General features: G+C 35.2%; 2 protein-coding genes across 3 annotated transcripts in view; one reads left to right on the top strand and one right to left on the bottom strand.

Moving 5' to 3' along the window:
- Window positions 1–4,383, bottom strand: part of HACL1 (2-hydroxyacyl-CoA lyase 1) — a 31,393-nt gene extending 27,010 nt beyond the window's left edge. The window contains exons 1-2 of one of the 2 annotated variants that reach the window (XM_039341958.1): window positions 2,716–4,383; window positions 1,008–1,112 (exon numbers count right to left, since the gene is read on the bottom strand). In XM_039341958.1, coding sequence (XP_039197892.1) covers window positions 1,008–1,100 — 93 coding nt within the window. In that variant the 5' untranslated portion in view covers window positions 1,101–1,112; window positions 2,716–4,383. Of the gene's footprint in view, window positions 1–1,007; window positions 1,113–2,649 lie in introns of both variants that reach the window. The other variant, XM_039341957.1, reaches the window with a different exon arrangement.
- BTD (biotinidase) lies at window positions 2,643–11,114 on the top strand. The gene is made up of 4 exons (XM_039341960.1): window positions 2,643–2,781; window positions 7,314–7,512; window positions 8,100–8,249; window positions 9,871–11,114. The coding sequence occupies exons 1-4, from the start codon at window positions 2,744–2,746 to the stop codon at window positions 11,044–11,046; spliced, it is 1,563 nt and encodes a 520-aa protein (XP_039197894.1). The 5' UTR covers window positions 2,643–2,743; the 3' UTR covers window positions 11,047–11,114.
- The last annotated feature ends 1,698 nt before the right edge of the window (window positions 11,115–12,812 follow it).

Genomic DNA, 12,812 nt, shown 5'->3' with positions numbered 1-12,812 from the left:
TGTTGATTCGACTTAAAGATATACTCAAGCACTTAGCTTGGATTTGAGCTTCTCCTTTAATAAAGAAGGGCCCAAACTGGAAAAACTGTCCTGGTGTGGAAGTGTTCCGCTGGTGGAATATATCTGGATATTTCCATACTAGACGGATTAGAAGAGAAGCAGAAATCTGAACTAGTGCAGATTTGAGTCTTTCTGCTCTCAAGAGAGTAGAGCCAAAACTCTCCCATCACTCCATATAAAAGGGGGCTTGGGGGTTGGAGTCTCTCTTATCAAGGAGAGAAGCAACCTAAAACTAAGGAGAAATTTCCTGGCGGTTAGAACAATTAAGGAAGGGCTTATCTTGAGAAGTTGTGGGCCCTTCATCACTGGAGATTGTTAAGAAGAGATTGGACAGTCAGTTGTCCAGAATGGTATAGGGCAGGGGTCTTCAAATTTGGCCTTTTATGACTTACGGACTTCAACTCCCAGAATTCTTCAGTCAGCATGCCTGGCTGAGGAATTCTGGGAGTTGAAGCCCACAAATCATAAAAGGGCCAAGTTTGAAGACCTGATATAAAGTATATTTTATACTTTTAATTGAACAGTTTTTTCCCTCTTGCATCTTGTAACCAACAGTATGGATACTTTGAATCTGATCCCTAATGTAAGTTTTGCATTATCCTGTCCAGATTTAACTGATTTTCATTCTACTTTATTTTTGTTTGATTCACAATGAATAACGTACTTCCATGATGCTTCCGTTTTCCTTATGACAACAACCCTGTGAGATGCACTAGATTGTCTACCATTCCCCTAATTCCAAGGAATACTTTGATGAAAGCTGGCAAATATCACTTTTGTTAAAGACAGAGACATGTAGAAATTACCACTTTTCTGTTGAAATTCAGCAATAAATAAGTATTTACATCTGTGCTGTCATTATCTGATTATGTAACAGTACAATAAGCTTTTAGATTAGAATAGTTATTGAGCAAGCAGAGACATTAATTAACCTAGGAAATACTTACAGCTTGTTCATTGCGCATTCCTATATATTTGATTCCACTTGCTTGTGCAGCAATTGCTATTTCCATTACAGGAATACCAACAATACCAAACATATACTCAATTTTCTGAAATAAATAAATATTTTACTTTAATGCATATGTTTAATTTAAACAATTATCTTTAATGTCTCATCCCCTCTCCCCATTTGGGATTTCATATAATCTGAGAGTATCAAGGGCAAATTGAAGTTGGTTTGTGCACAAGGCAACATTAGAATTTGTGTAAGTTGTTCTAAGTGAAACTGCCTTTTGCAATTGACTGGTTGTGATTTTGTCAATGCCCATGGTGTTCAAATGATGCTCCAGTTGTTTTGGTATTGCACCCAAAGAGTCTATTATTATTGGAACTATGTTTGCATATATATTTTTTGCCACAGCATTCTATTCTCACAGGTCCCTATATTTTATTATCTTCTCCAGTTCTTTTTCTTCTATTCTACTGTCTCCAAGTATTGCCACATACACTATCCAGACTTTTCTTCTTATTAACATATTAAAATTATTGAATTTTTATAAGGTTAGTTATAATTATATTATATGAGATATATCCTATTAATCACAAAATGAGTCTAATTCAAAAGAATCCATTTTCCCCACAATGTTCTTTTCTTTCATCTATTTTTCTAAGTACTGTATATTTTCAATTGACCAAAAAATCTAAACTTATGGATTCTGTTCAGTATGTTAGGGTCAACATTTTAGAGATAAGATAGAAATAAAATAAATCAAAATAAGATAAGGTAAAGGGCAATAGTGAAACAACAGAGCTTAGTTTAGTTTAAAACAGTTATTCTCAACCTTTCTAATGCCGTGACCCCATAATACAGTTCCCCATGTTGTGGTGACCCCCAAGTGGGTGTGGCCACCAATAAGAGGGAGTAGGATAGCTAGGGAAAAGGGAAAAAAATGGCGGACAGCATGGTTTGGCGACCCCCCACCCACCCACAGGTTGAGAACCACTGGTTTAAAATAAACAGAAATTATTTTGTTTACAAATCACTTCTGCAGAATTAAGTAGAAACAAAAAGCAGCAGCACTTAGACTGCAAATCACAATATGGTTCCCACTGTAACATTTATTACAGTCACCAAATGAATATCCCATAAATATTCAGACTGAAAATAATAAAGATTAAGAGCTTTCTAGAACAGTGCAGGTGAATACCATGTAGTTTTCTTGCAAATTCCTATAATCACGAAATGTACGACTCCTGCCTTGGCAAATATATCACAAAAGTTTGTGTAGATGTTCTAAAGCGAATCTTGTACGTTTGTTTTGTGTCATTTAATTAAGATTAACACCACTATGTCTTGATTCACACAATAAACATAATATGCTTTTTTTTGCCTTGATCCTGTATATTGTGTGAATGTGCTCGATTATGGGTTTTTTCAATAAACCGTGGTTAAACAAAAAGCGTCAAAGGGAATCTCTTTTTAAATTCCACAAGCCAGAAGTTTTGCCCGTGCAGGGGAGGAGTCTAACAGGAGCCCCGCGATCTTCTATATTCCACAACTCGACACCCCCGCGGTACTTCGAAATGGTCTTTCCCATTCCCCTGTTCAGGCTGAAGCCAGACTCGGGAGTCACGCAGCGCTCTTACTTGTGTCTTTAGAGACTCCGCGATGAGCTGAGCGCCGCTGACAAGTTCATCTTTCTCCATCCTTACCAGATTTTGCGAGGTAATCTTCCTGGCAATGGAGAAAAGGGCGACAGCCCCGCCATTTATGCTGAGGTACGTTTCTCTCGACCAATGGGGAAAACCTAGTCTAGGGCTTAAAAAAAAAAGCCAGCCATTGAAGAACTTGTGGGCGTGGCTTTACGGATTCTTGTGAAACGGCGCAGCTCAAGGAATGTCAAGCAGCTCGCTCTCAGGTTGATGGATGGCCACGTGACAAGAGGACGTGACATCAGATAGAACTTTCTGATTGGCCGGCTTGTGCCAACATGCTTTTCTTCATTATTTGCCAATCTGTTGGGAAAGGGGGCAGATCCAAGGTTCTTTAGGGATCTGTGAAAGAAGTCAAAAGCAGCAATTGTGTAATGCAATATGTTATAGTAAAGAAGGTATACATCCCAATGAAAACGTGTTTTCTGAGGTTAAAGCACTCCAATATTGAACCAAATCTATTGACATTTTTCTGACTTTGCACAATCCTAGGTGATAAATTGATAACCCACTGACTGCTAAAACGTGGTCCCAGTCAGTGTGGTGTATGAGAACAGCCTATATTTGTAAATTCTGTAAATTTGTAAATAATCTATCCTGAAATACTGAACTTGGAGAATATTTTAAGAAACTGGTGAATCTAAAATTAGGGGTTAAAATCTGAATAACAGATATTGAATACTGTATATTGTATAGTAGATACCTAAGAAATTCAGAATAACATATTCTCCCAACACATATGTTTTTAAGAGAAACAGATATTTGATTTATTATTTCATTTTTAAGGACATCCTTCTCCATGGCAACTTTGTATACTTTACAGATTTTTTTAAAGGCAAAATATATCAAGAAAAAAAGACAAATTTCCTAATCCAAGGCCTGAAGAACAAGCAGGCTTTTAGAAGTTTGCAGTCAAAAGGGTGGGAGCAAGTATGGACTGGGGGGTTAAATCCATGGGTTGAATTTGATAGTTTACTGGAAATTAGGTATCTCTCCCTTCTACTTCAGAGAGTTATAATCCCCAATCAGAATGCTTGTGAGGCAGCTAGCAAAGCCAACACACAAGTATAAAACAAATGGAAGGAAAATGAATGCCACAGAGAAGTTCTGGGTCTTAAGTTACCAATACTTAGTTAATTTGAACAATAAATATAATTGATTTCCATAACATTTTGTACTTTATTAATCTGAAGATGAGAAAGCTAGATTATCAATCCACAGGAAGGTTTTTCACAAAACTGAAAGCTGTTACCAATACAATGCTGCAGGTTTAAATCAGGTTTAAATCTGATTTAAGTCAATATACTTAATTTTTATTGAAGTTTTCCAGAATTTCCATTTTTCTTTGATTAGAAACAGATCCATCTGCATATATTGTCGTTCAGCAATTTTTTTTAAAGAAAACTGCAGGACAAAAAATATGTTAAAAACATCTTGGTGACATACATTTTCCATATTTCTCCTTAAATGTTTATTTCAATTTTACTTGTTTACATTACATTGCTACTTTTACTTTCTTGCATATAGCCTTCTAGGCCTGCTTGCTATATATGGTATGTATTACTTTTCAGTTAGGTTTGGCATCTTGATTTTTCTATAATTTTGTTTCATCTTACAGGGAGGAAATACCATTTTAGCTACTGTTTAGCCTCTGTCTTTTTCACTCATTATCATTATCAGGTTTTACCTCCAACGACATGAAAGATTGACATTCAGTTTGACAGATCATGGCAAGTGCATTCAGGTTTTTGCCTCAACTGACTGGTAGCTTCCAAAGATAACAGCATCTGGTTTTCCACTTCTCATACAATTTCACATTAGCTACCAATAACATTAATAACAGTAATAAAATTAACAATTATCATATTTTCTGTTAGTTGTGATTGTTGGGTTATTTCTTTTTATTTATTACATATCAAAAAGTATGCCACGGTACAAAGTCTGAAATCCTGTAGATATTGTTCTTGCCTGTGAGTTATGTTCGCTGGACTTGTTTTGATATAACCTTGATGATATTCGAAAGATTACAGATTCTCCATATTTACTATAAGGAAGCAAAACTTTTGAATGCAATTAGTACATGAAACAAACTTTTAACATGTTAGTGTTAAAATTGGAATATGAATTTGCATACAATTCCAGTTAAAACCCATGCGTTCTGTTCATATGCTTTCAGTGCATTTATTAAAGGGTTGGGATGCTGGGACATATTTACATAATAGCAAATGTCATCCTAATGTATGTAAGATCTCCATCCAACAATTTCTTGAGATCAATCCTTATGTTGCACTCTGACACAAAATCCAATCAATGGAAGAATGCAATAGATACTAGCAATGTAGAAGAACTACTAACTTACACAGTCACTGGAGTTAGATTTCCATTTGTATCAAACAAGAATTTTAAAAACAATTTTCTTCTTTTGAAACTTAGAACTAAGTGTTGCTAAATCCACAATAATTAAAACAATTTCTTTCATAAATGTCATTAAAAATCACAACATCTGTATTAAGAAATTAATAATTTTTTTCAACTACATTTTCCTACAGTGTAAACACCATTTTTCTTCCATTGTGTGGCCTAACAGATAAAGACAACGTCAGCAGACTTTTGGCTAGAATCCTGGTAATTTTTTTTATAGAATGTCACCTTTATTTTCTTCCAGAAGTCTTCGATGCTGGAGGTCTTATGTATAGTTCTTGGTAATAATGCAGTGCTGTACTTTTTATTCAGTCACTATATGCTGCTAAAAGATGATTTCCTAAGTAACAGTTTCACTGACACAGAGCTAACAAGTTTCATGAAATACCATATACTCCTACTTCTTTATATATTTTTCTTTCTTTTCTATTTTTTAACTTTTCTCCCCTTTATTACATTTTTTCTTTGATTTCTTTTTGTTTTTTCTTCCTTATTTTCTATTATTATAGTTTTTTCATATAAGTGTTAATAAAAACATTATTTTTATTTTATTTAAGTTTTAATAAAAATTATACATAAAAATAGTATATATTTCTTACATGCCTTCCACAGCGTTGCAACAAGTAAATAAAAATATGTTCTTTCCCTAGGCAGAATAATATATCGCTCTTCTGTATAGTCATATATTACATTGCATACATCAATTGCATCTGCATTTTAATAGGCTCTGCACAAAGGAACATTTCTTCTTGTATTTAAGCTGTACAAACTCTGCTGTGTGTTTCCTAAAACAGCAGCTGAATTGTTCTCATAGAGCAAGTAAATCAATTACCAGAAGAGAACATTCTTAGAGGAGCACATGTTTCCAGAGCAGTGTAGCCAGAATTTGCCTTAAAATAGCTTATGCTAACAATCACATTTGTTACAGTAGCATTTCCCAATCTAATGCCTTCCTAATGTGTTGGGTATACAACTGTCAAATTTCTCAGCTCACATTGTCTTGAAATTCTAGGTGCTGTAATCCCAACCCTTCTGGAGAACATTAGGTTGAAAATGTGATTTGAATATTAAGTGACATATATATTTGCCCAAAATAACTATTCTGCTCTATTGTTCCCTTGTTATATTATTGTATAACTTATGTATTAAGACAACTATTTTAAATATTGATCTGTCCATTATGAAATGGGCAAATAACTTTCCATGCTGTACTTCTTTTAAATTTCATTTGATATCATTTTTGTATGTTGTCGGTGACAACTTTAGATTATCTTTGTGGTTGGGATTCTAATGATTAATGATTTCTCAAACTCAATTTTAAAAAAATTAAAGGTTAATAACTAGCTACTCTTTTCCAATCTAGTGAACTTAATGTAATCGACATGAAATCCCCAGATTTATGAAGTTGAGAAAGACTAGCACTGATGGCAAATCTATGACACTTATGTCAGAAATGACATACCACGCCATTTTTTGTGACATACCTAAAGACCGATGAGAATGTGGTGTACTTTTACACAGCCTTCAGACCCTCTGGAAGCCACACAAGTGGACCCCGCTCTCAAACAGATTCTGCAACATCCAAAAACTTCAGGAATTTCTTGTACAATTTTCAGAGGCTCCAGAGACTGCAAGAGCAGGCCCTCTCATGTGACAAGGGTAAAGAGGATGTGGAGGCCATGCAAGAGCATATCACATTCTTGTGCCGACTCTGAAGCTTCCAAAAAGTGCAGGATGCTCTTATGTGAATTTTTGGAGCCTCCAAAGGTCACACAAAAATAAGGTAAAACATGGCCCCCAGACCCTCTGGACTCTGGAGCATCCCAAAAGCACATAAAGGGGCATGCTGTCCTGTTGTTATTGGAGGCTGCAACGCTACACAATTGCATTCTTTGAAGTTTCCAGGCATCATGTGATCTGGAGCTGCCTTGGATAGGCATTTTTTTTTTCCTGAGACAAATTTTTTTTTACATTTTATTTACATACCACCCATCTCATTATCCAAAGCGACTCTTCGTTATGAATTGTTTTTCTTCTGACCTGGGAGGAGAGAGATTTAGATGCCAGCAGTCAAGTTAGGTAATTTCTGAATTTTTGACATCGCAAGCTCAAAAGGTTCAACATTACTGATCTAAGATGTCATTGGTCACGGTCATATTCATCTGCTTTCATTTTAGGCTCATCTTTTTTGTTCTTGGTCATCAAGTTCTTTCCATAGATATTAAAAGAGGAAAACATTATGTTGCTGCTGTGTATGAACATCATGCCATCTTGAATCCCAATCCAGCGGCCATCATTGATCGATACACTGCATTACAATTAATGAAGAGGAATCTAGACATTTATGAAGAGCAAGTAATTAATGCAGCAAAACAGGTAGAATATTAGTCTTTGCTATTTTTAATATAAAATTTGACTACCATTGGAAGTCAGTTGGAAATAGCTTATCGCAATTTTCTAAATTGACATAGACCTAAATAATAGTGAATGGTTTAGGTTCAGTTGTATAATCATAATACAATAGTATTATGTAGTAGTATAGTAGTATTATAGTGATTAAGAAAATGTAGACTTCGGATATTTGGATTGTAAGAGACTATCATCTTGGTTTTTATTATGAGTTCCCAGAATCTTCGATCACCTTAATTAATTAAAAATGTGATAGTTAAGATGCATTATACTTTTCTGTAAGAGTTTGTTATACGTATTCTATAAAATGCTTGAGGAAGGAATTGTTGCATTCTATATGTGCAAAAGATAGATTCGTTCATTTCCAAAATTAGTGTTTCAGTCATAATTTCCATTTAATTTCCATTGAAACACAATCTATTAATTTGTCCATATTCCTTTAATTATGAAATTATTTTTAATGGAAGCAATTATATGCATTAAACCATAGCTATTTAATATCATTTTGTTTCACCGTTAGCCTTTGGCTGATAAATATTTTTCATTACTATTAGGGGGCCCAAATAATTATCTTTCCTGAAGATGGAATTCAGGGTTTCAACTTCACAAGGACATCCATTTATCCTTATTTGGATTTCATTCCAAACCTGGATTCTCTAATATGGAATCCATGCAAAGAATTTTACTTATTCAATGACACTGAGGTAATTTCTTTAATTAATTTAATTTCTTTCCTCTATTTTCTTAATGTAATCTTACAAATAAAAATCATTTAAAGGCTAAAATTGTACCTAATTCAATAGCTATATATATATATATATATATATATATATATATATATATATATATATATATATATATATATATATATATATGCGATTAAAAAGGTTAAAAATATGAATATATATATATATATATATATATATATATATATATATATATATATATATATATATATATATGTTTTCTAAGGTTTTCGCGGGTAAAGTGTCTTGGCAACATTTCGACGAAGTCTCATTCGTCATCTTCAGGCTGGTGTTTTCAGCTTCGTGCTTTGAGCAGCAATGTGTGGTCTTAGCTGTTTCTTCCTTTTAACTGCCAGTGGGGGTATGAACTGATTGGGTGGGAGCTTGGCTGTGTTCTGATTAGGTGGAGGTGTGTTCTGAATGGTTAGGGGCTTGGCTGTGCTCTGATTGGCTGGGGGAGTGTTCTGTTTGGTTGTGCTCAGGTTAGTCTGAGTTGCAGAGGGGTTTAAGATTTTGGGCTGCCTTGCTATTTTTTGGCTTCTCGTTCGTGCTTGTGTCTCCTCTTCATGGAGGGTGTCAGTTCTTATGTTCTTCAATGCGTCAAAAAAGAGGAACCAACATCTTCCCTGGTCCAACACCTTAAAGCCACAGGACATGAAATTGACTTTAAAAATACCAGAACCATTGCCAAAAGTGAACATTTTAATAACAGAATAATCAGAGAAGCCATCGAGATAGAAAAACGCCCACACAGCATGAACAAGCGAGATGATACCTCCCGCCTACCAGCCATTTGGAAACCCGCCCTTATTGACAAACGACTCCCTAACACAAAAAATGATACCAGACCCACACTCACAAAAACCACACAGGATGTCACCACCACACATCCACGCAAAAAACAAACCCAAAGCCACACCGATGACGAGGCACGACCACAAACCAGAAGCCAGACCACAGCTGCATCATTAGCCACTTTAAACCCCTCCAATCCATACATGAAGCAAACTGACACCCTCCATGAAGAGGAGACACAAGCACGAACGAGAAGCCAAAAAATAGCAAGGCAGCCCAAAATCTTAAACCCCTCTGCAACTCAGACTAACCTGAGCACAACCAAACAGAACACTCCCCCAGCCAATCAGAGCACAGCCAAACCCCTAACCATTCAGAACACACCTCCACCCAATCAGAACACAGCCAAGCTCCCACCCAATCAGTTCATACCCCCACTGGCAGTTAAAAGGAAGAAACAGCTAAGACCACACATTGCTGCTCAAAGCACGAAGCTGAAAACACCAGCCTGAAGATGACGAATGAGACTTCGTCGAAACGTTGCCAAGACACTTCCAATTTTACGCGGGAGAAAACCCGAACAACCAAAGACCTACATATATATATATATATTGTCATAGAACGCTCTGGAGTTCCAACACCTTTTTTGGATGGAATCTTGTAGGGTAGGCAAGGTGGGTTGTATGATGTGTGTGAGTTCCGGCACCTTTTTTTTTTTTTTTTTTTACAAAAAAAGCACTGTATAAGATAGGATTCTAATTTAAAAAATATTTTACTTTTATAGGTTCTGCATCGACTCAGCTGTATGGCGCTGAAAAATCGAATGTTTTTAGTTGTAAATTTGGGAACTAAAGAGCCCTGCATGCAAAGTGATCCCCACTGTCCACCAGATGGAAGATATCAGTTTAATACTAATGTAGTATTTAATGACAATGGCACACTCATAGCCAGATATAGAAAACAAAACCTATATTTTGAGTATGCCTTTAATACTCCACCAGAGATTGATTATACAATTTTTGATACACCTTTTGCAGGCAGATTTGGAATCTTTACTTGCTTTGATATTCTATTTTATGAGCCAGCTGTAACCCTTATAAAGCAATACAACATAACTCAGGTTGCATATCCCACTGCATGGATGAATCAACTTCCACTTTTGTCTGCTATTGAATTTCAACAAGCTTTTGCAACTGCTTTTGAAATAAATCTTTTGGCAGCAAATATCCATCATCCTGACTTTGGTATGACAGGTAGTGGTATATATACACCATCAAAATCTTTCACTTATTATGATATGGAAAGCATTAATGGGAAACTTATAGTTGTACAAATCCCAGTTACTACATCAGATCATGAAACTAATATGGAAAACAATGCAATGTCCCACAACGGTCAAAAGAGTTCTTTGAATTTTTATGCAGAGAAACAGATTTGCCATAAGGATCAAGAAACGGACTGTGAAATAGAAGAAAAGCTATCCCAAGAATTTTTACCAGTATTTTATGAAATAATAATGTATGATAATTTTACCTTAATACCCATACTAAATGTAGAAGGAAATATAGAAGTTTGTTCCAATATACTTTGTTGTAATTTAATCTATAGGCGATTAGAAAAAACAAATGAACTTTATGTTTTAGGAGTTTTTGATGATTTGCATACAGTACATGGAACATACTATGTTCAAGCCTGTGTATTAGTGAAATGTGGTGGACTTAACTATTCTACCTGTGGGCAAGAAATCACAGAGGCTTCTGGATTGATAGATTTTCAGCTCCGAGGAAATTTCAGTACTACTTTTATCTTTCCTCTCTTGCTAAGATCTGGGGTCACTCTAGATTTTCCTGACTATTTGGGCTGGGAAAAAAATTCCTATGTCATGTACAAAATGGGAGGATCTTCTGGTTTAATAACAGCTGGCCTTTATGGACGTTGGTATGAGAGGGACAAAAAATAATATTTGATACCAATAATGTCTTAAAATTATTACTGCAAGAACCAAATAAATATTCTGTGATGAGATTATTCAAAGCTTTTGGACCTTTATTACAGATATACAGTACATGGAACATACTATGATTAAAGTTGAATTATTTCAAAATGCCTTGCCCTTTAGTGCATTTCACAGGTGTATAGAATGTGCCATCTCTGAGATCTTACATTTGGAAGCAAATATATCTTTGGTACAAATCCAGACATAACTCCAAACTGCCCTTTTCTGAAGCCTTCAAGTTTAGAAATGGGACCATTCCTAAACTTGCAACCATTATATTGCAATTAAGAATATTGTGCTTTTGGAATAATCAGCTATTTTTTTCCAGTGTTTCTTCCTCATAGTCAATGCTTCTCTTCCGAACACTTTCCTTTGATGTTTATCCCTTGTTCTTGTTCAGGAATTGCTTTCTTGAACTGGTCTACCTGACAACTATTTTTGTAGTTGTAGACACATCACAGAATCTGAATACATTTGTAAGACCTTTATTGCTACTGTAATAAGTATCAGTCTGCAGTGTAATTCTTAAGTATGGTTCTTTTACCATTACTAATATCATTCCTTGATTCTTGGATCCTAATTAGTAAACAATATTTTTTCTGACTTGAAGGGTCATTTCAATTTGCTAATACCTAAAATGCAACATTTAGCAATTGATTTCATCTCTGTGTTGAGTTCTGCTTTTCTCATGTTTCTTACCATACTCCTGGTTTGTCTTTTTGAATTTTCTTTTTCTGATTGGCAACATTAGCAATTAGATATCCCAAAGGCTTTATTCTAGGCATGTCATAAACACCAACTCTAGAATCCAAAAGTACCTCAGCTTTTCCTTGATAGCATATTGAATACCATCCGACCCAAGGAGCCTGTCATCTAGCACTATACCATCAATTATTTCAGAATGTCTGTCATTGTTTTCTTGATAAAATATAAGAATGCTTATCACTGCAATCTCCTGTACTATATGAAATGATGCTCTTACCATTGCCACTAAAGTGATTATTTATCTCCAGCATCTTTCTGTATTGCTATTGCCCAACATATGTATTGCTAGCTTTGTCTGGGCAGCTGGATAATCTTCATGCCAACTCTCAGGATCCTTCACTCATCCCTCACTGGAATACCTTTCCAACATAATAAAACAGCACAATAGAACTTTGGGGAGAAACTAAAGTAGCATTTGACCTGTAATTAAGCAAATAGATTAACTGGACCAAAGAAAATTATCTTCACATTTTAAAAAATGATTTTTTGTGGTTATACAGTTTAAAACACTGCACTCAATTTTGGAAATCCTCTTGAATAAAATGATATCCATCTTTAATATTCAGACATCAGGATTAAATAAAACATAGCAAATACAACTATTAGACAAAAATAAGACAAAGTTTAGAGCAAAATGAAGAAAATCAGTGATTTGCTGATATCTTAAAAAAATCCTTTTTGTTTTGAAAAAAAAATCCCTTCAGATTTCCATTTTGAGATCAAGACATTTAAGGTTCTACCAAGAATATCAGGGACTTATACATTATTCTTCTTCTGAGTAGCAAGGTGGTCTACAGGTGGAGATGCTTACCTCCCTTTCAGAAGGTTGAGAGTTCAATCCTAGGCAGCAACAAAAGTTTCTCTATTAGGGCACAAAGAGAAAATAGCAACTCCACCTAGGCATCAGGAGGGGCATCTGGCTCAGTTGCCCTGCTTCCACTCCAAATAAAGGGATTTTAGGGTTA

The sequence above is a fragment of the Crotalus tigris genome, unplaced genomic scaffold (assembly GCF_016545835.1).
Source record: "Crotalus tigris isolate CLP2741 ecotype Arizona unplaced genomic scaffold, ASM1654583v1 scf7180000017774.6281472, whole genome shotgun sequence".
Taxonomy (NCBI): Eukaryota; Metazoa; Chordata; class Lepidosauria; order Squamata; family Viperidae; genus Crotalus; species Crotalus tigris.
This window is presented reverse-complemented; position numbering and strand designations above follow the sequence as displayed.

Bases quoted from the DNA above. Each gene is read 5' to 3' on its own strand.
- BTD (XM_039341960.1), top strand. From the start codon at position 2,744: ATGGAGAAAAGGGCGACAGCCCCGCCATTTATGCTGAG. The intron at 7,513-8,099 runs GTAGAATATTAG...CATTACTATTAG, and splicing joins TAATTAATGCAGCAAAACAG to GGGGCCCAAATAATTATCTT. The intron at 8,250-9,870 runs GTAATTTCTTTA...TTACTTTTATAG, and splicing joins ACTTATTCAATGACACTGAG to GTTCTGCATCGACTCAGCTG.